Source organism: Hippoglossus hippoglossus, chromosome 1 (genome assembly GCF_009819705.1).
Source record: "Hippoglossus hippoglossus isolate fHipHip1 chromosome 1, fHipHip1.pri, whole genome shotgun sequence".
Classification (NCBI taxonomy): Eukaryota; Metazoa; Chordata; class Actinopteri; order Pleuronectiformes; family Pleuronectidae; genus Hippoglossus; species Hippoglossus hippoglossus.
Genome location: NC_047151.1, coordinates 14,221,716 through 14,248,303, shown reverse-complemented (window position 1 = coordinate 14,248,303; position 26,588 = coordinate 14,221,716). Strand labels below are relative to the sequence as shown.

At 42.2% G+C, this 26,588-nt stretch overlaps 1 protein-coding gene across 2 annotated transcripts; it reads left to right on the top strand.

Moving 5' to 3' along the window:
- Positions 1 to 115: 115 nt before the first annotated feature.
- rab11fip4b (RAB11 family interacting protein 4 (class II) b) lies at positions 116 to 26,588 on the top strand. Of its 2 annotated transcripts, XM_034588038.1 has the most exons (14): positions 116 to 528; positions 12,562 to 12,812; positions 13,370 to 13,555; positions 15,050 to 15,184; positions 16,567 to 16,602; positions 17,576 to 17,675; positions 18,150 to 18,253; positions 18,450 to 18,590; positions 18,879 to 18,960; positions 19,549 to 19,686; positions 19,881 to 20,039; positions 22,163 to 22,243; positions 22,729 to 22,872; positions 23,859 to 26,588. In XM_034588038.1, the coding sequence occupies exons 2-14, from the start codon at positions 12,595 to 12,597 to the stop codon at positions 23,973 to 23,975; spliced, it is 1,641 nt and encodes a 546-aa protein (XP_034443929.1). In that variant the 5' UTR covers positions 116 to 528; positions 12,562 to 12,594; the 3' UTR covers positions 23,976 to 26,588. The 2 variants fall into 2 exon arrangements, with proteins under 2 accessions (XP_034443929.1, XP_034444015.1); XM_034588124.1 differs by lacking the exon at positions 22,163 to 22,243 and having other exon boundaries at positions 118 to 528.

The window sequence follows — 26,588 nt, the reverse complement described above, 5'->3', positions numbered from 1 at the left end:
TTGCCAGGCAACCGCAGGCAAAGGGTGAGCGAGGGAGAAGGAGGGGGGGGGAGGCGGTGCCATGAATTCAACAACTGTTGCCTGATCTGAGCTCTCCCCTCTCAGTGTGTGAACGAGTCAGCCGGCGAAGGAGAGCAGCCAGAGAGGGACAGTGTGTGAGGGTGCAGAGTCTGTGCTTGTGTGTGTGTGTGTGTGTGTGTGTGTGCATGTGTGTGTTTGTGCACGTGTATGCATGTGCGTGTGTCTGTGTGTGCGTGTGAAACAGAGGGAGAGAGGAAGTGCAGGTGAAGCCAGGCAGTGTTTTAAAGTGGATGGTACATTGCACTCCTCTCTGCCTCTCGCTGGACTATTCCACCAACAAGGACTCACCCTTCGGACTATCCGGACGCTTCCTCCTCCTCTTGGGAACACCTGTGTGCATGTGTGTGTGTGCAAAGGAGACAACAGACTTGGCCCTGCTGAGGGTCTCTGGCTGGGGGAGAAGGGGGGACTGCTGCTGACCATGGACTCCCCTCACTAGTAAACGGGGTAAGGAACCAGACTGCAGCCTGCCTGCTGAGAGAGGGGGCGGGGGGGGGGGGGGGTCATGGCAGATTATTTGACAGACAGACACAGTCTATATGTTGGGGAGGGGGCTGGCTGTTTCAACAGGGGGGGGGGGGGGGGCAGCTCAGAGTCCATTGTCCGCTGCCTGTGTGAAAGTGTGCTGTTGCATACAGTGGACCCAGCCTCACTGCTTTGCGTGTCTGTCTTGCTCAGCTGTTCGTGACTGTGTCATCACTGTCCTGTGTCGCTCTCTTTTCATCCTCCTTTGCTTCAGGTGCATCCTCCCATCATTTCTTTTTCTTCTCCTCCGTCTCTCGTTGTTCACTTTCTGTTGCGGTTCAGCGTCTCTCTGAGGGTAATGGGATTGATTGGGAAAAACCAGGGTATAGCTGGAAGGAGAGGGAAAGATTAAAAAAAAGAAGTGTGCAGTCCCAGTAAGGTGGATATAGATTGACCACGCAGGTGTTGATGGACTGAAAAGAAAAGGAAATGGAGGAGAAATGAGTTTTGCTTGAGTTTTCGATATCTAAATGTATGATTCAAGTTTCTTATTTACGTTTAGTTTGACGATAGTTCAATATTGAAAATGATGCAGGAGGAAGAACATGTTTTCACACAACTAATAGAAGAAATCATAGAACTTTGTATAATATTGGATTTTTTACTACGACCTCTTTTAGATATCGTAAGTTATGTTACAGTTAAATAAAATGTCTCTTTCTGAGAGCATCGCCCTTTTAAAAATAGACTTAACTATATTTTATATTGTAAAATGATCTGTAGAGTAAAGGATAAATCAATAATACATGTGCTGTTTTTAACCGTCTGATCGTGACAAGTCAGTTGATGATATCAGCCTGTTGACAACAGAACTGTTGCGTGCACTTTTTACCTTCTAAGATTAATTCACAAGTCCAGAAATAGAATCAAAGGCAAGGTGAGTTTTATTTGTATAGTGGGTTCCCAGCAGCAACATGTGACGTCACACTCTCTGGTGGTTTTGAATACTCCTGGTCTGTGACCGGACGTTACATAATGAGATTTACTCTTCTCCTGCTGAGCTGGAATTCTCTGCTTATTGTCCCACACCCGAAGCATTCCCATAGACTTTTGTTTTCAAATAAAATCCCTATTTTTCATTTATTACATTACATCAGATTAAATTAGACTCAACCTTGTCATTATTGCACATGAAACTGCACAGAGAGCAAGTGGGCTACAGAGACAACAACATGCACTGGCATATTATTGTCATAACATTGATTCTTTCTACATTTATTTGATTTAGTTTCCTTAAACAAAACATTCAGCCAAATGTCTTTGACAGGGCACAACCTGTACACCAGGACTAGAATAACTAGATTAACATGCGGCACTGAGCTGTTCTGGATAAATGGAGGATAATCTGCAGCAGTCAAAACAGTCACTCCTTATTGACACAGAGAGGAAGAAGCATTTCTAAAGAGGAACAAAAATATCTTCACACAAAACAATTACATCATCTGAGTCACTGAGTTTCGTATTGCACTCTAGTTGTTATTACACAAAACATCTACACAAGCCATTTTAAATTCTTATTTTGCTTTTAGAAGATGTTCTAATGGGTTAAACAGACATTTGAATAACAACATTCACATGCAACAAATGACGAGAGGCGGCGGCTCCACCACCTGCTGAGGGTCGGCCACCAAGGACCCACTGAAGGGCCCTCGTTCAATAGGCAGCAGCAACAGGCTCAACAAACAGTCGCTCGACAGAAAGACAATGCACTTTGCACAATGCACGAGGTTCTTTCTTTTCAGCCGACATGACGTTTTTTGACACAGAGTGGTTGTAGATGCGACACACTTCGGCCGTGAGATGACGAACTCAAACAATAAATGATAACATTTATTTTTTGTGCGGCTACAAATGTGTCGACACTCCCCCCTCCAGTGGCGGCTGTAGGACTAAGAACAAAACAAAGTCATGACTTTGGTTTGACTTGTGTGTAAATGCTGACTTCCTCTCTGGTGTGAAGCAGCAGTGTGTGTAGTTGAAACATACAAGTGGTTGTCGAGCACTTGCTTATAAAGGGCTTTAGAGAGAGAAACATCAAAATATGGGGCACAAGATGAACAAATATTTACCGTAAATTAAATTCTAAAATAATTTGATTAAAAGCGAAAATAAAAACCTGCTAACAATTATCCAGCTCACCCCGCAACCTTAACCATGATGGATGGATGGATGGACTTGCATTGTTGAGTTAACCTAAGTGTGCACATGTGAGGCTACAGCCAGGATATAAAAGAGGAACAGATGGGGAAGATCTGACAGTGAGGTTTCTAAAACTCCTTTTACACCAACATTTGCAGGAATACGCAGGTTTTAAACCTTTCCTGTTGCCAGTAGACGCACGAGCGCACGAGTGCACTGTCAACTGAGGCGCTCTCTCACCTTGCTGCCTTGCTGAATGCAGATAAATTGAAAAGCCAAGAGCTGATGCATTACGGTCGATGTTGTTGCACCTCTTTTTCTGTCCACACAGTGTTCTACCTCCGAGCACCCAAAGCCTGCTCAAACTTGATTGGTCAAACCAGAAATGGAAACCAGAAGGCTTCTGGTCCCAAAATGCTAAATGCTGTGAAGACTCCTATAGGACATTGTAGTCCAGTTAAGACGTATGGATGTCTATGTGACTAGACAGCTAACTTGTCCCGTCATGTTCTCAGGGACTGTGTCTTTAATTGAAGATGCACTTCACCCATTAACTTGATTCCCACACTCAAAAACAAAGGACAAGAGATGTATTTCAGGTTCTTCTTATTTAACGGAACTACCGTGTGCATACACACCCACAAACACACACATGCCACTGTTTGTTTTATAAACTATCACTGCCTGGTATTAACCCTTTACTATAAAATTAAAATACCTTCTTGATAAAGTCAGGACTTTTTTAAAGAAAGTTAAAAACTCTACTGTAGGACTTACATGGTCTAGTTGCGAGGTTTAATTTCTTTTTGAGAACATTTCACTGTCATTTTGTGGATTCAGAGACACTTACACTGTTTCACCACTTTGGGTTTCCTGTGTGTATCTGAGCTGGGCTTCATTGAAAATGCCTCCACACAGTGTCTCTGCTGTCGCTCCAGTCCCCTCCCTACATTGTCCTTTGTCCAGTGCAACATTCCTGGTAATCCAAGTAGCTACCTGCTTCCCTTGAGACAGAAACAAATGTGTGTGTGTGTGGTTTATTACCTAAAGACAAAGGGGTAGTGTTTTTATATGTGTGTGGTTGTAAGTGTCGGAACTGATTTAAAAGCTGTAGTTTTGACTTAAAGACGAATGAGCATTGAGGACGAGGGGATATATTTCAAAGTAATCACACTGGGGAGTCTCAGGTGTTTTTGTCATGTGCGTGTGTTTGTGTGCTTGTGTGTGTGTGTGTGTGTGTGTGTGCCTGCCTCATTTATCGAAACCTACGTTTCTCACAGTGTTGACTTAACAAAATGGTAGTGAAATATGAGTCATTACTTCTCTTTGTGCAATGTGTGCATGCAGAGGGAGAGTATTGCTTTCCATGGGAGGTGATTAATACAGACACGCAGGCAGATACATGCAGATGGATGTTATTGGTCCCCTGTCGATACAATCCATTTAGGCATGAATATGATTATGCCCCTACACAAAATGACTTTTTAATAGTAATAATAGGGATGCAAAAATGATTAAACTACAGATTGCTACCTCGGCCAAGGAGGTGATGTTTTCACCCCTGTCCATGGGTTTGTTGGTTTGTTAATAAATGAAAAACACCTGAACAGATTTACACAAAACATGGATGTATGAAGGGTGAATCCAATAACCTTTGGTGCCAATCCGGATCAGGGGGCAGATCCAGATGGTTTTTTATCACTTTGTTATTTATTTTCCCAGGAAATAATTAATGGATCTTGATGAAAACAATCAGCCACGTACATTCAGGAAACTGAAATCTATGAGTTTGTGAAATTTAGTGCAGCTTGAATGAATTAAGGAGACTGCTGGGCCTTGGTGGATAAATGCGCTCTGAGTGCCTAGTTTCTAGTTTGATGTTTGTCAGCAGGATTATGCAAAAACTACTGGATGGATTTCTAGGGAACTTGGTGGAAGGACACGCTCTATGCCATTCTAGTTTTATCATGTTTAGGAACTGTCAACAAAATAATGAATTCAGTTCCACCATCAAAAATATTTAATTTCATATTATGTACAGTATGACACAGAAAGAGAGAGAATATCCAAATTTGAAAAAGCTGGAACAAGCAAATATTTATCATTATTTGTTTGGGAAATTACAGATTATTGAATAATCAATGAATTAACAAACAATTTAAGCTTTTGTTTTCAATGGGAAGTAGTGTATTATTTCCTATGGCCGTCTGACTCTTGTCGTTCCCCACCGGTGAAATCTGAAGAGAGGTAACAGAAGTCAAAATGCTGAATATGAAAGCAGGAGGATTAGACGATCCACTTTTTAGGTGAATATTTTTGCAGCGGCGGCACTTGAGGAGCTCAGAGCTCGGAAAGAATAAAGAGAAACAGAGAGGATGAAATGAACAAAGAGAGAGAGAGAGAGAGAGCGAGAGAGAGATGCAGGAAAAGCCTCTGCAGAGAAACGCCTTGTGTCACTGGAGCTCAGTCTGATAAACACAAGCAGAGAGACTCTGCTGCTCTCTGTTCTTTCTATGCTGCCTTTCTCTCTCTCTCTCTCTCTCTCTCTCTCTCTCCTTCCTCAATCCCTCTTTCTATCTCTCTCCTCTTCGATTCCTCTTGCGCTCCTCTGCTCGTCCTCCAGTCCCTTTACTGCTGACTCACACTCTATCAAAGCTTCGTCAGTGTCATGGATCGATCCAGTCGATGTCCCTTCATGTCTCCTCCATCCCCACCCCTGCACCGGTCTATCTCTCCATCTCTGTTCCCTCTTTTTGCACAACACTTGTTTTGCTTAATTGTTTAGCAACACGGTTACTGTCCGACTAGTTGTACAACTAACATGTAACCTGAGAAACACCTTTTAAATCCTTTTAAGCGGTATAACTCCTTTAATCTAGTTTTGCTCCAATGACTCACCGCAGAAGTGCTTGTTCGGATATCCTCAGAGGGCACTCCTAAAAAGAGATCATAACTTAAAGCCTTACAAGACTCTCATAGATCCCCCTTTTTATAGGGTGAAGCTTGTGCAGCAAATTTCTAGCTTCAAATATCTCAGGAAGATTCTTCACATAATCTGATCTGCATAACTGCAGAACTTTTACAGCACGATGGGCTGCTACCATTGTTCTTGATAATTTAGAAGTTCTTATGGGAAATTCTACAAAAGCTGAAAACAAGTTAACACATTTATGATAAATGTATAAGTGAATAAGACACAGATGGAAATCTGATATTCTTATCATACGAGTGTTGTGCAGTCATGGTCTGGCAAGTTCAAAACCGCCCTCTGCCTTTTTTTATACATTGGAATCAATAAGGCCTTGAAATGCACCATCATCCACATAATTCTCCATTGTTTGCAGAAAGACAGATGGATGAATTATTCAGCACTGAAATGGCATTGACCCTCGGTACTCAGCACAGACTCAGAGGTGTGAGGAGCGGTGGGAGGAGACTGTTGTTGTTGTTGTAGTTGAACCAGGGGCCCATCGACAGAATGGTTTCAGAGTTAGATAGCTAGTTCACTTCTTTCTAGGGTAAATCGCCATGGTAACTTATGTTGAATAGATCCAAAAGCTGTCATTGGCCCAACTACTGACCAATCAGATCATTGGGGAAACATGAGTCATTCTACAGGATCCTGAGTGGGGCAAAACAGTTTACAGCAAAGTGACAGATAATGAAGAGCAATATATGTTTTCATTAAATGTTGTGTCTGTTCCAGAGTTGATGCTGTAGTCTATACTCACTCTGTCACTGCAGCTCGGGACAACATGACAAGACTCTGTGACGCCAGAACTAAATCCTTTGATGTCGTATTAGAGAAAATATCAGCTCAGAGTTGAATATTTTACCATTATTATAAATGAATATTTCAGTCGGACTGAGCTCATGACACATCAGCTACTTCTCTCCTCTTTGCGTTGGCAGCAGAAAGAGATATCACCAACATTTTTTAATCCGCATCACATTTTCATGATGGTTTGTTTATCATCAAACAAAAACGCATAAATACTAAATTTAATTAAACTCTTGTACTTGTACCTGTATCACAGTTTATGTATTCCGATATGCGCAGATTTGAAAACAATGCAGAAAAGATGTGCGTTTATGTTGACATTTTACTTTAAAAACACGTTTATTTTCATAATGGAAGTTTGGGTTTTTGGTTGTATTTGTTTTCTTTTCATTTGTATTTATTTAGTATAAAGTTTGCCTCAATCAAATTCCTTTGTGGTAACGACACCTCAGGAATCATAGACTGTTTTCTTTAAATATACATGTCGGCAGATTGTATTGGTGTCAGAAATGTTTCACACAATAATATCGTTATTGTTATTGTCTCCCAAAAATCCACATCATTCAGGCTCTAATTTTCGATGTAGTATCTCTTCGTGCTTGTTTGCCAACTGCTCGACTCAAGTCTTTCTCTAACACAAGTACACACTTGTTTGCTTCATGTGTAAACCGGTACTGTAGCTGCAATAATATCATTTGGATATTTCCATTTTCCAAAGTGTAGTCTAATAGTGTTACTCAACTGTCAGATGTCAGAAACTTTTCAGTAACCGTGTCGGCATGATGTGATTGATTGTCAGCGTTCATGTTACTCAGACTTGCTGTTCACTGCTGAAGAGAACGATGTGATTCTCAAGTTCAGCTGAAAGTTAATGACTGGAAAATTAATCCAGTCACTCAGAGTTTCAGTTTCCTCCTGTCTTTTCTCTGCCCGATACATTTCTCTCTCTCGCTCATCTATTTCTCTCCTATTGACATGGAGTGGTCTCTCTCTTCAGCTGTCCAGAGAGAATTGTCTTCTGCTCTTTATTTTCTCTCTATCGCAGCCGCAGTGATTGAATAATACATTGTTCCCAGAGACCCTGGCTGTGTTCGTCTCTTTGTCTCATACACAAGTATCAGTGCTTGTGTATGTTCCTTTACTTGGAAGATCTGCTGCGACAGTCTTTGTGTCTATACGACACTATCTGACCTATATTTTACAGGGACATTTTACAGGGTGAACTTGCTTTTTCAGCTGCTCGTGACATTTGATACACGACATGTCATAAAATCTGTGACATTGGGTATTTCAGTGATGATTAAGGGGATGTAGAAGCTCATTTTTACCTGGAAAGAGAACGCATTCACACATACTGTATATACACACACATGTATATGGCTCGCAGTAGCTACATGCAATATACACATTTACATTTTATACTAAAATAACACACAACCAGGCTCGACTTGGCCACTAACACACAGCAAAGGTCTGTCCGCTCAACCTGAATTCCTCATCTCTGAAAAAAGAGACTGAGAGTTCCTCTTCTGTATCGCTCCATCTTTTCCTTCCCTGACACTGGTTTCACCTGGGAGAGCGGAGAAGAAGAGCAGGGAAGGACTCTCTGCATTTAAACTGGGTCAGACCCTGCGGTAACAGACACAGAGATCTGAAAGTCTTTTTCTATCTTTCTTTTTAGTTAAATGGGTAAAAAAATATGTACATCAACAGATGCTGTGCAATGTATTCATATCTTTTTATCTTTGACCTCTGAGAATGATGATCAGTGGACATGGATGTTGATCAAAGCATAAAACAGAGTAGATGTGCAGTAAATTATAACCATAAGGAATCTCAAAATAAAATTCAAAATGTTGGAAATATGTTTTTATTTATGTATAGGCCTATAGATAGGTACACCTCATCCATACTTATAGTCCAAATAATAACTATAGATACACATGACTGCACATTACTTTACATTACCATCTCTAACACAAGCACGCAAAGTCAAATATCACAATATTTCAGTCAGGAACACTTTGTCATGATTTACCCATTTATTGCACAATGGGGATGCAGTTATACTCGGCGCGGATCGCTCCATTCTTTGGATGTTCCCTGGATTAGCGAAGCAGCGTGCTAAGATAAAACAGGGAATTATTATTATTATTTGTCGTACTCTATAATCCAGTGAAACATTAAGGTTCAATATTTGCTATTAGTTTGCAGGTATTTTTGATCTGAACGTTTGGGAAAATGCTATTAATATGTAAAAATCTGCCTGCAAAGGAATTATACTATATTGTAAAATATGTAAAATCGCTGATTAAACCTGTTGATAAATAAAATTGTTCCCAGCAAACATGTAATAACAGCAATAAGAAATCCTGATTTGGCTAAAGCAGATGTGAAGGCCCGTCAGGCTTCAGGCCGTTAAAAGCACAGCAGATCTCCTCATCCTCAGTTCAGAGCCGTTGGCAGGTTGGATGGTGTTTGGCAGCCGAGCTGTTTGTGCTGCGGGGAATCAAGCAACACAAAACACTCTGTAGAGTCATGTTTTGGCAGTTTGAGCCCCCAGGCTGAACTGGAGCAGGGGGGAACAGGGAGAGGCACACTGTAAACACACACACACACACACACACACACACACACACACACACACACACACACACACACACACACACACACACACACACAGCACCTGCTTTTACTTCTATCTTTGTGAGGACACTCATTGACATGATTAGTTCCCTAACCTTAACCATCACAACTAAATCCTATCCTTAAATCCAAGTCTTTGCCCTTAATCGACTCAACAAAGATAAAAATACAAGTACACACTCACTGTAGGATGATACCGTTCATCGGTGTCTTTGTCTGAAAAGCTTTAAGTGGCAGCTTCAATGACGGCACATGTTCTCCTGAAACTGCTACTTGACTGCTTGGCATGAATCCTTTCTGTTTCTTTGCATGAGCTCTTGAGTCAGAAGACACTGACACTCATTCACCTGAACAATAGGAAAATAAAACTCTTCAAATAATGTGAAGAAAGAAGTCAGCTTGCAACTAGATACAGTCTTTAGTACCCGTGTTGTATGAGCTGCAGGATAATGTTGTTATTGAGAATGAAGATATTAATAAGTCACTATGGTCCTGCTGTCAGACACTGGGCCCGGCCAGATGTAGAAGATGAGACCAAACAATTGTGCAAAAAGACCCTGTATATGTGATGAGCCTGGCAAACTAGCTTCTCTTCTTCTTCTTGGACCATGGCACTGTGTCTCTTGCTCGACTCCTGCTTCTCCTGCAGGTTCTGCTGTAGCTGATTATTTGTGTACAGGAGAGAGGCCTTCTCCTCCTGTTTTAGATGACAGCAGTGTTTTTTTTGATGGAGCTCAGCCTTAAGGTCAAGGGTCAGTGTCTCTCCAGCACTGATTTGGTCCTTAAGCAGCTGAATTTCACTCAGAAGTATTTTCTCCCTCTGCTCATGTTGTCGTTGAATCTTCTGCTTTATCTTTGCTATCTGAGTGGGCCGGCTCACTGCGAGAGTCTTCCAAGTGGCTCATCAAGCCTTTGTATCGCCACCCCTCAACTCTTGCTTAAAAAGAAGACAGGGTCTCCTAGCAGAGCTCTGAGATGAGCTTTGTGGACAGCCGACGCCACCTTGTCGTTCCGGTTTTTCATGGTGGTGCGCGATGGTTCGTTTGTTGGTACTCTTCAATTTTTCTTCTTCTGTTGGCTGTGCTTTCCATGGTGTCTTCTCTCAGCTGTGGATGTGAAAGTACTGATTTTGCCAATGAAGTAAATATCCCCAGTTATAGTAACAGTCTAAAGCTCTTTTCAGACGTGATGAAAATGTCTGCAAAAGTGGGAATTACTGTATATTGCATGAGCAGGATTTACTATGTTAGCGAGGACTTCATATGAAAAACCTGCTCTCTTCAGAATAAGCGCAGCAGGTGTCAAGTTGCCCACTGTGTTGGTTTGCTCAGTTTTTGCAATTGTTGTGGGGGAGTGCAGAGGGGGGTGCGGCCTATTTTCTTGCCACACACTGGGATTCTTATTCATCTGCAGGGATATAAGGAGACTGGCCCGAGGAATGCTAAAGAGACCTTTATCCTTCATTTTCTTTCTCTCACGGACTCAGCCTCCGACCCCATGTTGGCTGTTTGCACAAGTGCAGTCTCAGTTAATGTGGTGAATGGATCTTTTTTTTTTTTAAAAGCAGGTACTGTGTGTATGTTGTTGTCATTTCTCCATTGTTAACAGAAATACACAGCACAATACATACAGTACAAATAGTCTTGTGTTAGAAAGAACTGAGTATCCATTGTTCAGCCAAGAAATCTACATAAAAAATGTGTGTGTGTGTGTGCGCGTGTGTGTGTGTGTGGTCCAAGTATTACTCATGTTGGGGGCCCTGTTGGGGGCCCTAAATCGGTTAGGATAAGTGTCCAGGGAATCAATGTAGGCCTAAGTCAGTGTATTGTCCTCTGAAGTCATGGAGACACGACTGTGTGTATCGGTCCTCAAGCTTCTTTCCTTCGTTCCTCACAGCTCTCAGACTCTCCTCTAATCTTTTTCTGCAGTTAATTCATTTTGTATTCTTTCTTTACTTTTTCCTTATCCTCTTTCTTCTCCTGACTTTTTAGTTCCACTCTTCTTTTTCTACACCTATTCCTCCGCCCCTTCCTACACCCATAGCTCGATCCATGCCTCTCTCACGCCCTCTCCACCTTTCTGGTACTCACTCTTACCCACATCTCACTGGCTCGTCTCAGGGATTTTGTCTTCACCTGCTCCCCCTCCTTCACTCTGCTCTGCGTTTCAGCTGTTCAGTCATGCTGAGATAAGTCCTTGTTCTCTGTAGCGACTAGATTTGAGACGCTAAAGAGCTGAACTAGATGGAGCGGGACCTGTGACCTTTGACCAAGGCCACCCTTTCACCCCTGTCACCCTCCAGACCCCCACTGTCAACCTCAGACCATTCCCACAATGACAGGGATTTACTATATGGGAAATCCTCCCTAAAACTGAATCCACAAGTTTCTCTGCATTAACTGGACCAACCTTGATTTGTGAACACCTCTCTCAAACATAAAACAGAGTCGAGAACTAAACTCCAAAGGACCTCCATTGTTTTAAATGATAAAAGTTACCCGGTATAAAGAATTGCAATGAATAATATTTACCATTTGAATATTTGGCTCGTTTTCCTTGGTTTTCTTTCCCTTTTCTTATTTTCTTCTTCTTCTTTATTTACACATTCACAGCATTTCTTAGCACGCAAAGTATTGTTATTTTCAGGATGAGTTAAGCTCCTATAAGTCCCCTTCAATTTCATACAGCTGCACCAAATTTCACACACTCGTAGAAAGCAGTTCCCCAGATATTTCCCATGAGTTATTCCTTGGAAAACCAGTGTAAATGTGAACAAAATGCTTTATCTCACAATGTTAAAGAATTCCTTGATCCACCATCTTTGTCGAGAACCAGCCCACCGTGCCACCGGGTTACTAATTAAATGGGTTCAGTAGTTTTTATGTAGATACAGACAAACTCACAGTTAGCAATAAAAACACCACCTCCTTGACATAGGTCATTTAGATTATTTCCTTTATTATAATGTTCACAGATATATTAGGGACACTGAGTTGGCTGTTTAGTTAGTGGGAAATAATTTGGCTTATCGGTACCATGCTCCTGTGGCCCCCATGTCCTTGAGTCCTTTACATTTTGTGATCCCTACCCTATTAAAACCCTTACTGTGACAGCCACTGGCAGTTCCTGTCAGCAATGTCACGCTGGATTTAAATACAGCAATGAGAAAACATCTAAAAATGAGGACTGGGAGAAAAGATATGAAGTTATAAGGAGTATGTCTTTAATAAAGTGGATCCTTAAAGATTTCTCATGTGTTAGAAAATAATATGAACAGAAATAACTCTATAACAGAACAGAGTAATAGTAACAGAAAAGGAGGAGGATAATGGCAGCATTACTGAGGTAACAAAAACAAACTCTTTTTCTTTCTCGCTGACGTTCTCCAGGGTGGCGAGGAGGAGCGGGTGTGTCCGGTCATCATGTGCACACGAGCCTGTCCTGACCCCGTCCCTGAGTGCCAGCTGTTTCCAGGAGAGGTGGAGGGGCCTGAAGAGGAGGTGGCAGACGACGGCAGGGAGAGGGAATCGGACAGAGACAGCGCTGTGGAGAGCACCCAAGGGTCGGACACCTCAGACGGGCTCATCAGAGCGGGGGACAAGGAAGACGCACTCGGCGATCTCTTTTTCCCAGGGGAGAAGTAAGGACTCTTCCATTTTTATTTTAATACTTCCAACAATGTTTAATACCTGTGTCAGTTTGTTGGTTTGTTTGTTTATTTGTTAGCCGGATTACGCAAAAACTACTAAACAGATTTCCACCAAACTTGGTGGAGGGATGGGCCCAGAAAGGACCCATTTGATTTTGATTTTGATGCAGATCCAGGATGGGGGTTTTTTCACATAGCATTTAGGTTATCAGACCACTTCCTTTTTTATTTTCTGTTTCTACAATAAAAACTAGACAATCATCCATGTTTTCACTTCCTCTTTCCGGTCTGTCTGTCTCACTACCTCTAAATTGTACTCCAGCTTGATGGCACTCAGTACTGTTTCTCTCTCTGAAGGAAACGTATATTCTAAAGTTAATGTACAAGTATATTTACTGTGTATTAAAAGGTTTGATTCTGTCATCATGTGATCAAGATCTTAAGCTCATTCTGTGCTTCTTCCATTACTTATGGAGGTGTCTTTGTTTTAATTTGACTCCCACGCATCATTATGAAAATAATACCAACCTCTCCCTGTTGTCCCTCAGGTGTGGTCAGACTAGCGTCTCAGTGACCTCTGACCTATCGACACGTTCCTCGGCTTCTCTGAACGAGGAGCAGTTTGAGGACTACGGGGAGGGGGAGGAACCTGACTACACTCTCAGCAGCCCCTGTCCGGACGACGAGACTCGTACCAACGGATACTCGGACCTCGGTTCATCTGTTCCCTCGAGGTAAGGGAGAGAAAATAAAATGCTCTTTGCGTTCAGGATATTTCAATCAGGAGAGAGTGATAGAGTGATATTAACTTCTTTAATTATTATTATGAACAAGATGAACAGACTTTGGAGCTTAGACCAACACAAGATAAGAAGTAGAATGCCATGGAAGCAGTCTGATGACTTAGGTGCTTAGGATGTAAAGGAGACCCCCCGCTCAGAGCCTATAGACACTATTGGTGATGATGAAGAATTGAGTATGAAGTTGGGACGTCTAATGAAGGCTTCTGATTGGACGATTTGAAGAGAGATGACCTGGTATCCAGGGTTGAGCTGGTGCAGGGTAGATGTGGGTCATTCAGGGATGGCGGTACTGAACTAACAGCTGAATGACAGGTGGGAGAGAGAGAACATTTAAAATTCGGATAGCTTACAGGTGATTGGCTCAGGGCGAGTCAGGTTGTCCTAGGAGACACATTAAGCAAGTTTTATTAGTAAGGCACTGAAAAAAATCAAGATCTTTATGTTTTGGGTGTGACATGGTGTGATTTGGTAAAACCCAATGCAGGAAGACAGTAAGGTCACGATAATTACCTCATAAAATAACCTTCATTAGCCTTTATTAGAATGAATGTGATTATCATGCAGGTTTCTTTATGAATCATATTTGCTTCTGGCACGGTAGCAATACATTTCAGTCGGCTTCTGTGCTGTAAAGTGCTGATGAGGCAAAATGTAAATCACTGCCCAGTTTCTGGAGCTCGAACTCTGTTAAATACATTTTTGCTTGAGCCTCCACTCAGCAAGCTCTACAGTCTCTACCTGACTCCTTATTCTGAGTCCTGACTGTGTAAGTTTGGTTTTGGAGTTCTTCCCCTTGAGGCCACATTAATATGCATCAAAAAGGCTGCGCTTAATGGGATTAAGTCTCCCGGCTGATAGACCAGCAATACTGCTCCATGCTCCTTCCACGCATACCAAGCAGACAGAAGTCTCCAAATGCAGTTGGCATGGAGATTTTAGTTCAGAATGAGGCCCCGGTTTATTAGAAGTATTAGACAGCTCAGCATGGGAAAGAAGTCAAGTTACAGAACAAAGTAGGTTAAAGGTGCACTTGCTAATTTTGATGTAGGGCCACTTAAACCACAACAAATTCTTCTAAATCATCGGGTGTAAAGGTTTGAGACTCAACTGTGCTGGTGTGAACACATACTTAACACTGTCCACTTGTGATCGGATCTCTCAGGACAGATGCTAATATCAGGTCTGAACGGGGCCCTTGTCTCTCTTTCTCTCTTTTTGAGTCTCATTTTTATTGGGGTTTCTTAGTGGCTAGTCGGATCATTTTTTAAAGGTCTCTTGGCAGCGGGTACTTGGTTTTATACACTCAAATGGAGACTCAATGCTCTCACACGCACATGAAATTCAAGTCGGTTCACTTTAAATTGACTCCATAGTGTTTTCATTGGCAGATAAAATAATTGTGTGTGTGTCTTTGTGTGTTTACAGTGCAGGACAGACTCCTCGTAAGGTGCGTCAGCATTACTCCGGCGAACAGATGGATGTCTATTGCTCTCAGTGCAGCAAAAAGGTCAACCTCCTAAATGACCTGGAGGCTCGCCTGAAAAACCTCAAGGCTAACAGGTAGAAACACACGCACATGCACACACAGTCACACCTACCAAATACCGGTGGTTGGTACAATGGTTGGTACAAAAATAATATTTTTGTGCAGTGTTATGCGTTCCCCTGCTCTCAAACCTTCCCTGCTAACCTCCATACTGTCAAATCAAATCAAATCACCACCATATATGTGCTGACTGCAATCCGTCCTGTCAGTTTAATTTAAATAATTGATCATAATTCCAGCTACTTAAAAATTCTGTAGCAGCGGCACAATAACCGATTCCACAAACAAAAGAGTCTAATTTAAAACAGGTGGAGCGACATATCTCGGTGAAGACTCTGCGTTTATGGCAGGTTGTCTGTACACACAACCCGGGTACATGAAATGACAAACAGGCTCTTAGCTATATGTGATGAAATGAGACTGGTGAGGCTGACTCAAGGACCTTTTCATTTAGTATAATTTAATAGACAAGATGTGATATAATTGCAGGGGTGTTTAAAGTGTTCCTCCACCTGCTTCATGCACAAAGAAATTATCATTCACACACGCACACGCACACAAACACTAATTGATAGTTACATAAGGACGTCACTCCTGTGCTTACCTCATCAGCCACCGTAATGTGGGAGCCTATTATTGGAAACATAATCCTTAGTGACCATTAATAGCTGTGCGGTGTACCTGCAAACACATGTGCACACATGCACACAGGGTCATGTAAGAACAATAGATAGTGGAAGAATAATAAGAATAATGTTTATGAGTACAGTGTGTACTGTTTAGTTACTCTGCTGTTGACTCTGCAGGTTTGTCTCCCTGTAGAGAGACGGATCTATATTCCAGCATGTCTCTCCCTATTAGACCTGTGCTTTCCCCTTATGAATAATGGAGCAGATATGAGTGTAAAGACAGAGTCAGAGTGGAAAAAGCAAGAATCAGAGAGTGAGATGTATATCGATCGCAGAAATGACTTTGTGAGCTCGTAGAAAGTGGATCTGAAAAGGATGATGATGGGATTTTATTTTGATGAAGAAGGAGGATATACTCTATATCCATGTATGAACATAGGGCTGTGCAATAAAACAATATAAATAAACCCTACACTACATTTGCTCATTCCTGTTATTCCAATGTGAAACACCAATGATCTGAACATTAGACTGACAGAGTCTGTGAGTTTTGGTTCAGCAGACATAAGTGAAATTCTATTTTTATTGACATATCCTTTAATGTTTCTTTCTCTCTCTCTTTCCACTCGATCTGTCACAGTGAACAGCCAAAATCTTAATTGCCATCAGCAATTATTGTTCCAGTGCTTTGTTGAGCTGTGAGTCTAGACGTATCCATGACGATTCACTCTAACAAATTGTCTGTATTTTTTTTTTTGCCTTTGTAGCCCCAACAGGAAAATCTCCAGCACGGCGTTTGGAAGGTAGGTTACCTGCGTGTGTGATGTGTGTGTTTGTGTGTGTGAAACAGTCACTCCCTTGTTCTCTGTGTTTATGCATTATACAGCCTGAGCTGCTTTATTTGTTGACACACACACGCTCACAGATGAAGATAGAGCGAGATTAGCAGTTCTTGCTTCCTTATCATTCCGCAGCCCGACCATTGAGCTTTAACAGCCAGTTAATTACTAACTAGTTATCCAGAGATAATACACAATGTCTGGATGAGATTTATCAGATCTATAAACCGAGACGTGCAGGAAAATCGTTTTCTTCCGGGCTGCAGAGAAATCAGCGTTTCAGTGGCGGCCACTTCATGGCCGGTTGGTCTGTACTGACTGAAGTCTTTTGTATCCAGGCCTTTTGTCCTATTTCCACCCTCAGTAACTGAATTACAGTGACAGAGTGAAAATGGCCTGTCAGACCTGATCTATGTATTCAATATAAAGTTTGGCTCCCTCTCCTTGTTCCCTCTACTGTCCTCTCTGTCCACTTTGATTAGGTCTTTCACTTTATTGCTCTCTTTATCTTCTGCTTGTTCTTTCGGTTTCCTCTCCTCTCCTCTCCTCTCCTCTCCTCTCCTCTCTAATCTCAATAATGGAGCAGAAGCTTGTTGTTGATACATTTTTCCATCAGTGAAACAGGGGTCATATTGGCATGTATGCCCCACTTGACTGAGTGACACAGTCCCATATACAGTACACACACACTCCTGTGTGGGTGTCTCTGTAAGGCTATATGTACTCATTTTAATTCTGCTTGCAAGAGCTCTCACTCATGGGACTGTCCTTGTATCCCTATATCATTTATCTTCCAGCAGCCTCTATGCAGGGCAGATCACACTTACTTTCAGGCTCTCTCTCTCTCTCACACACACACACACACACACACACACCAGATATTGCTCACCTGGACCTATCCTCAGCTGGTTCTCTCTATCCCTGTGTGTTTGAGCAGGCAGCTGCTCCACAACAGCAACTTAAGCAGCAGCAACGGCAGTACGGAGGACCTGTTCCGAGACAGTATCGACTCCTGTGACATCGACATCAATGAGAAGGTATGGATGTGTGTGTGTGTGTGTGTGTGTGTGTGTGTGTGTGTGTGTGTGTGTGTGTGTGTGTGTGTGTGTGTGTGTGTGTGTGTGTGTGTGTGTGTGTGTGTGTGTGTGTGTGTGTGTGTGTGTGTGTGTGTGTGTGTGTCGCAGGTTGGTCCAGATGCTATGTCGTGAGCTCTTTTAACCACCAGATAGATGCTCTTTGGGTAGTACTAGCTTTCTGTATTCCTGTGTGACTATTAACAAACCATAAAAGAATAAACACTGCATATCTCACCTTCAGCCCTTATTTGCACTGTTAGCAATGGCTCTAAAATACCAGAGAGTGAAGACGTCCACCACACGTGGTGGATGTACAGCTTAAGTCGAAAATGCTAATTTATCCCTGTCAGGATTCCTCTTGTGTCTGCAAAATACGGAGATATGTCATGTTCATTTTGTGTTCAGCTTTCAGTAAATTTTCTTGATTTCTATCAGGTGACTTCTCTGGAGAAGAAGGTGGCGGAGCTGGAAAATGAGATTCTGATGAACGGTGATCTCAAGTCCAAGCTGAAGCAGGAGAACACACAACTAGTTCACAGGTACAGAAAGCTGTTCTTTCAAAAATGGATGAGATTTATTTTAGAAAAAGTAAGTTGGCTGTGGTGCCACACACAAGTTTTTTTCTCCAAATTACCAATCTGATCATCAGACATAACGTTTATAATGAAGCATTTCAAAAAGTAAAGTTTGTATAGACGCTGTGGTTAATTTTATGTGACTTGTTCATCGTGTCAGGGTTAATGAGCTGGAGGAGCAGCTGAAAGACCAGGAGACACGATCAGACCAAAACCTGCAGGAGGGGCTGAGACGACATCGAGAGGCCTACGGCAAGATGGAGCGAGACAAGAACACACAGACAGAGCTGCTGAACAACCGGTGAGACACATACACACACGTATACTAATGTACACAAGGTAAAGATTTCTTTTTTTCAGTATGAGAGGATTAGATGAGTCAGTGTTGCTTTTAAATCCCTTGATATGGGGAAACATGCACATTGACGTGACTGCTTGTTAAGAGAAAATACTGTGAAACCGTTTGGGTCTTAGATATTCCTCCTTCACATTAGTCAGCTTGGCTAAACCTGTTCTAGGCCTGAACTGACTATGAGGTTCTCATTTATATATATATTTACACTGACATGCTGGATCCTTTGTTTTTCAGAGTTAAGCAGCTGGAGGAGGAAAACTGTGAGATGTCTCTTCACATGTGCCGACTCAGGTCACAGTCGGAGAAACTGGATGAGGTAAGACTTGTTAACTTGTCCATGTATATTTATACTACTGCGACATAATTATGACATGTGGCTCATCATTTGCATAATACATGCCTAGTGGCTAGTCTGGCACAGCCCTTGACACACCCAGGTGAAGCAAGGGCAGAGACCAGCATTTCCAAAAGTTGACCAATCACAACAGAGCGGGCCAGCTGGCCAATCAGAGCAGACTGGGCTTTATCAGGAGGGGGCCTTAAAGAGAGTTTTCTGAAAGGCAGAGCATGTAAATGTTTTCACGTAATAACCCAAACAAAAATGATTAACCTGAATATGAGCATATTATGTTTCCTTTAATACATCCAGCTGATGCTTTTAGCAGGGCAACTTGGGAGGAACTGTCATTTTAGTTACAGGATGAAGTGTGAGAACAGCTGCGTATTGAACCACACCTCTATTTTGAGGGTAAATAAGTAACACCATCCGGATACTTGTCAGTCATACATGTTGTCGAATGTGCAGCCAAAAGTGTCACAGAAACAAAACTCTTTATCTTCAAACTTTACTTAAATACATGCACTCTTAAACCAGACCTGTGTGTGTATGTCTGTCCATCGTCAGGAGAAGCAAAGAATGACGGACAAGTTGGAGGACACCAGTCTGCGCCTGAGGGACGAGATGGACCTCTACAGGAAGATGATGGACAAACTGAGACAGAACAGACTCCAGTTCCAGAAAGAGAAGGACGCCATGCAGGAGGTGGGAGGGTTGTTCTTTGCAATCACACACAGACACACTAATCAAAACGGATCTGTTCTACTGCTTGCTCTCTTTCACTCCTCTCCCTCGCTCACTCTCTCACTGCAGTTATGTCACCTCATACACCTACACTTGGAAAAAAGCTGCATTGACATTATATAACGTTGTTCATCAGCCCTTTATCTTTTGTCCAGCTGATAGAGGACCTGCGTCGAGAGCTGGAGCATTTGCAGCTGTTCAAGCTGGAGACTGAGAGGCCTGGCCGCGGCCGCACCTCCTCCACGAGTCTGGCCGACTTCAACTGCAGGACCAGGGAGGTGGAGCTGGAACACGAGGTCAAGAGACTCAAGCAGGTACTGATGAAAGTCTCTCTCTGCAAATACTTTACTGTGTACAAGTTGTAGCTCTTGGTTTTCAGGGATGTCTGCATAGTGAGCGAGCTTTAAGATGCTGAGGTGATCATAAAACACCTTCATTTGGATTCAGAACCCTGAACCCTGTATTGCTGTGCTGTTATTGAAAGATCGGGCCTGTTTAAGTATAGGTTGCACTGAAATGTTGCACAGAGCTTCTCTAAGTGACCTACATTATGTGTCACAGATTTAATACGGCAGAAAATGGAAGGTGTTTAATTTCACACAGGATACACAGCAGTTTTAATTTATTTCAAACATGCAAGAAATGTTTCTACTTGTTTTCCTATCCTTGATTTCCAAAGTGTGTCTTAATGTACTCTGTGGCTTGTCTCTGACTTCAGCCAGTCCCTCCAGGAATGTGAAATATTAATTAAAAAACTACACTTTCCCTGAATTATTATTTGTGTTTTTATGCCAATTATCAATTCTTTCTGTAAAATGGCACAGTTGCTGTTCAAAAACAGTACATTACTCTTATATTACAACCAGTTCTCTAGCTCTACATGCAGGAAATACATGCAGGATTATTCAGGTGGTTTCAGATGATGCAGCTCATAGATTCATACTCAAGTTACATTTATCCCTGCAGAGCTCGGTGCACTTAACCAGGCTCTCACAGTGGTTTCCATTTAACATCATGTGTAACTGAGCATCACATCCTGCAACGCCCACATTCAGCAAACAATGATGCGTATTTTGCCTCGGCAGGCGATAATCATTCACCTGCATTCAGGTATGTGTGACCGTGCCGATAGTGTGGACAGGTGGTTGGTCAAGATCATGTTGGCTCTCCTCATTCCCTTAAGGTTCCCTTTAAAAGCAGCACTATCCTCAGCATAGTGTACTAATAGTGATGTAACAGAGAGTTCAGTGGACCTTAACCCAGCTCAGTGTGGCAATAGTGTCCAACATATTGATTCTCTGTTCTTTGGTTTCACTTTTCCCTAAATACATTTGCCTCTAGGTATCTGCCTACCAAAGTTAGAGACTAAGATATCATGTTCCTGCTTCCGGTCTCAGTGCACAGACCTGATGCAAAGTAAACATGTGAGATAAGGGAGCAGGTGAGAGTGTTACTTGAAAACAGAGTTTTCTGGAAGCTGACATGTCATCCTGTGGATTGGAAATTGTGCTTCCACTGACCTTAGCCAAAAGTAATGATCAAAGGGAGAAGTTGCTTAAACCACCTGGCCTTGAGGTAACTGTTAAGCGATGCGCAGCCAGTCAGAGAGGATTGCTGTACAGTGTGTGCATTTGAACAGAGACTGATATAGGATGATGTAAGGTGCATGTCCTCCTGTAGCCTCGAGCCAATCCCGTCACACTTAAGTTAAGACAGGGAAGAAGAGATAATATTTTATTACCAGCTGCAGTCTGCAGATACTTTTTTTCATGTCTTTCTTTAAATCACCTTCTTCTGGCAGTTTTAGCCGGAGAACAATGGAATGTCATTGTCTGGGGTTGGATAAAATAGGAAGCTGCGTGTAGGTCACTGCTTTGATTTGACAGATGCTGCCCTGCAACATCTATGAGAAGGATAAAGTCACTATCTGGGACCCCGTTCAGACCTGGTATTATCATCCGTCCTGAGTGATGCGATCAAAAGTGGTCAGCGCTGAGTTCAGGTCTGAACGCACCCAAATGCATCCTGAGATCCAATCACTAAATCACATTCGCCGGTGGTCCTGGATGCATTTGGCCACATTTGTTTGTTCGGACCAACTACTCAGCTGACGTCCTCTGACCCACTACAGTTTCACCATGAATCAAACATATTACCACATAATGACTGATAGTTTGCCATCATCTCACACACACACACACAGTGACATCAGATGTGTCTGTAAAAACAACACAAATGACGTACATGTATATTTATGTATGGAGCGGTAAAGTGTTCCCAGGGGACACATTCTGGATGCATTTTAGTACGAGGTGTGAACGAACGTACTTAAAGCCGTCCACTTGTCATTAGGTCTCAGGATGGATGTTAACACCAGATGTGATCAGGGTCACTCTTGCCTGTGCGCCTTTGTAAATGTCTGTATATGTGTGTCCAGCCGTTTGCGTCCCAGGACTTTCCTCCCTCTGAATTCCAGCACCTGGTGTTGTCCGGGGCTTGGTTCCATCCTGGCCTGATGGTAAAATTGCTTCTATGACATCTGACCTCCCGATTAACCACTAATCACATTGGAGTAGAGTGAATTTGCCCGTGCTGAATTGGGGTCAGTGTTGCAACCCCCCCCTTCCCAACTGATGGTTAAAAATGGAATGAGGGTATAAAGCAAACTGACCTCTTCTCAGCGCTCACGGGCAACCTAATCATGGAGCTTTCATAACAAAGCAGAGGAGCAGTTTGTCCTGTAACACGCGTAACCCATGTTATGTCCTGTAGGTGTCGCCGAAATAGATGTGCATTGCTGTGTTTGCTGCTGGCTGAGGTACCATGTGCAGTGTTTTGGCGTATGGGCTGAGTGAGGCTTGAGTAGTGGTCATTTAAAAAAAAAAACATAAGCAGCTTTAATATGCTTGTGTGGTCCAGATGCATATCTCATTCTCCCCCCTGTCTCTCTCTCTCTCTCTCTCTCTCTCTCTCTCCCTCCCTCCCTCCCTGACTCTATTGTAGGAGAACCAGAAGCTGAGGGAGCAGAACGATGATCTGAACGGTCAGATCCTCAGCCTCAGTCTATATGAAGCAAAGAACCTGTTCGCCACTCAGACCAAGGCCCAGTCTCTGGCTGCAGAGATAGACAATGCCTCCAGAGACCAGGTACAATTTGGAGCAGAAACATGCTACCTACTTTACATTAGGAGAATGCAGTCCAGTTAAACTAGTGACTCATTAATGACAATGAAAATGGTCAACATATATTGTTCTGAACAATAGACTGGATATAATCATGGACGTTATGACTGAGCCCTAAAAGTGAAGCATCTCAATCGCCACCTGTTGGCTCGCTGCAGTATATGTCAGAAATCCGTCCTCCTCCATGTTACTGAATGGGGACATGGGCCAAACTAAAAAAGTACATGTCAAATTATTTTTTTGTAAATCTTGCATTGCACTATTTTTGCAGTTTGTTTGGTTTTAATAAGCTAATTGATGATGTTAAAATGGGGGGAAACTTCACGATTGACAGCTGAGACTGACCCGTTTGGTCGAGCGCATGTATCGGCGGGTCATCGCCACCGCCGCTCCCTCCCCTAATCACTGCTGTGTACACTCCGGCTCCAGATGCCCAAAATGGCAGTGTTCGAATCCAGAATATTTGGGCTTCATTTCTGGATAGTGGAAGAACACACAGTCTATGATCTGAACTATGTGTCTGAAATGTCGACTTATCTGCATCTAATTCTTTTATTAAATGGATTTCAACTGAACAAGGCTACAGCATCCTTATATACAGTTGTTAGAGCCTAACTGTATATCTAGCACCAGTGTTCTGGATATTACACTATTGTAGATTTGAATCTGTTGTGCATAACATGCAGGTCATCACCATGGATATATCACACACATAACTGCTGACCAGTCCCATGGAAATAATCCATAATACAAATGATCTATGAATAGAAAGACCAGCAGCATTTCTCTGTACAAATAGAATTTGTTTGTTGCTTTTTATTAATTTAGTATATTCTTGCATTGGGTCCACAAAGGAATGGTTGTAGAACGATACAATTAATAAGACTGAAGTGTGCAGTGTTAAAAATAACTGAATTGAAAAGATGTTTGACATACTTCTCTGTCCCCAGCTAATGGAAGCCCTGAAGGAGCAGGAGGAAATCAACCTGCGCCTGCGACAGTACATGGACAAAATCATCCTGTCCATCCTGGACCACAACCCCTCCATCCTGGAGATAAAAAACTAGCAGTGACTCAACTGGAGTGAGACTCATTCTGGAACTCGGGAGGACGAGGATCATTCCAGTTGCTGCATCAAGAGATGATTCTGTACAGGAAAGCAGACAGAAGGCAGAGCCAGTCGGAAACCGGGACATATAAATAGACATGCATCGCCCCCTGCTGTTTGTGGCTGGAAAAGGACTTCTTCTGCCGTGAAGGCTCAAAGCACTGGTTGCTCACTGACTTTTGATCACACTGCTGTGACTCTGCAGCTTGAACTTTGTTTTTACTCTCTGTACATCCTTTGACCTGAAGACAAAACTGGAGATCCTGCATTCAACGATCACTGGACATAATGTACTCGGGATTAAAAACTGGAACGATGTATTAAACCTGATGTGGGTTCTACTGTTTCCTGGTGTAGTGTTAGCTGAGGCAGTTTGGTACAGTGTAGAGAGAGAGACGTTTAGGACAATACAGTGAGACAGACAAACAAAGTTGACATGCAAGACTGTAAGCCTGAGCGAGACAGACATGAAGGCGGGTCAGTCCACTGTTGCCCAATCTGTAGACTGCTGTCTTTTCTCCCCCTGTCATGTCGGTGGTCTCTGAATGGATGTGATGTGCTCGGACCAGCAGGTGTCGAAAGGAGGCTGAGGAAGGAGGCAGAAGTGGTGAGAGGAAGAAATGAAGAATGCCTTGATTTGAAGTTGAAAACGATGAATTAAGCAACAGTGGGAAGTCGGATGATGATCCATGGATGCTATCACAGGAGGTTTTTTCTTTTGTGAAGTCAGCGAAGGTTTATAGAAGGTGAAGTTTTTTGGGGGGTTTATATTCTTGAGACCATGTCTTCCAGGAACTTGAGACAGCACTTGCAGAGTCAATCAGTCCAGTGGTGAACCTTTTCTCACCAAGAAGTGGCCCTTAGGTTGGATCAGGCGAGTAGCAGAGTGTCACTTTATGAGGCTGCAACCGAGGAGTGTCTTTAAATTGTATACTTCCGTGGCTGCTATTCGCCAGCAAGAGCATGAGCTTGTAAGGATTCTCTGCGTCGATAGCAATAGACCCAATGATGTTGCACAGAAATGTTATGATATGAATGTACAGGACGTACGGTGGAGTGACGAGTAGCCATTGTAACGTGGTTTACTTATCTCTCTATGCTCAGTAAAAATCAACTCAGAAACTGGATGTGAGCGTCCATCACCTTTTTGGTACAACAGACTGGATTAGTACAGTTTTTTATTCCCAACTTTATTCAAGAACGTGGTCTTTAGTTTGACTGCAGGATATTTTGTCGCTGGGACAGATTTCCTGCGCTCACACTGCGTCTGTGCGCACATGAAACGTCTGCTCTATGATTTCTTCTCTGCTCTTGGTTATCTTTTCTTCTGCGGTTGGATTATTTTGTGCGATAAGTCTTTCAAAATTACCCAACCAACAGAATGCTCGTTGTAGTGTTAAAAATGAAATTGTCCCGCCCACATCGTGGGTGTGTTAGCTTTACTGCACAAGCAAAATCTGAATGTGACAAAATCTGAATGTGACACCAATAAGTCCTGCTCTCAAACAGAAACACCACGCTGTCCAATAAAGACGGGGGGGGAAATCCCACAGATTAGCAATCTCAATCTCTGAAGCCTACAGGTCTCAGATTGTAGGGAATGGCTCTCTGATACTCTCTTATACTGTAAATATCATGAATGTACAACTTGATATTTCACTTTGTGTGTGGCCAAAAAAGGCTTTTTGACACAGTACAGTACATTACAGTATTCTGTACTGTAATGAGGTCATTCTTTTAAGATGGGAAATAATTACAATCTGCTGTGTCATGTAATGATTTAAAACTTGAGTTTTGCTTCCTTGCACAAAAAAGACGTTTGTTTCCTTTTGCATGGTTCAACTTTTCCTCTGTCTGTGCCTTTTTGAGGACATTTTTCAGGAAGACGTTGCTATAGATTTCCACAGGTACGTTTCTATGTCTGTGTCTGACACATTTTCTGGAATTTCTTGAAATGTTGTAATTATATAGTGATAATTTGTATTCACGTGCCACTCACCACTGTTTTTTCAGATTGACAAAATGAGATTTTATACAGTTTTATCATGAGAGACCTTGTGATTGCTTTAGGTGTTCACATTAGAAAAGCACTATAGCACACTGCTTTGTACGGTACGCAAGCCAGCTTAGCAAATTGGGAATATTTGATCAATTATATTTTTGAATGCAGTGGGGGACTTTTTGTTTAATGTCTCAGTTTTCGTGTTAGTCACTGTGAGTCCATTGCTTATCAATTTGTTTTAAATTGGCCTTTTATATGGTTGTAAATCGTCTTCCTAACTTAAGCTAAATGTTGAGCATTATGAGCAATTATTATTTTCCACCAGCTGATTTTTGTCCTGTTTTTGCCTCACAAATATATAGCTGCTCGTGCCAAGCTAGATTTAAACAGAAAAAGAAAATAAAAACAGAAAAAACAGTACATTGATCTTTAATTATTAGGGCTGTCCAATGCAACGTTATCACTAAATGGCAATAAAAAATGGCTTTGGCAGTGATGCTGGCTCATGAAACGTCATCATTTTAAACTGTTTTTTATTTTTTTTGTCCTTATAATAAACAACAATTTCTA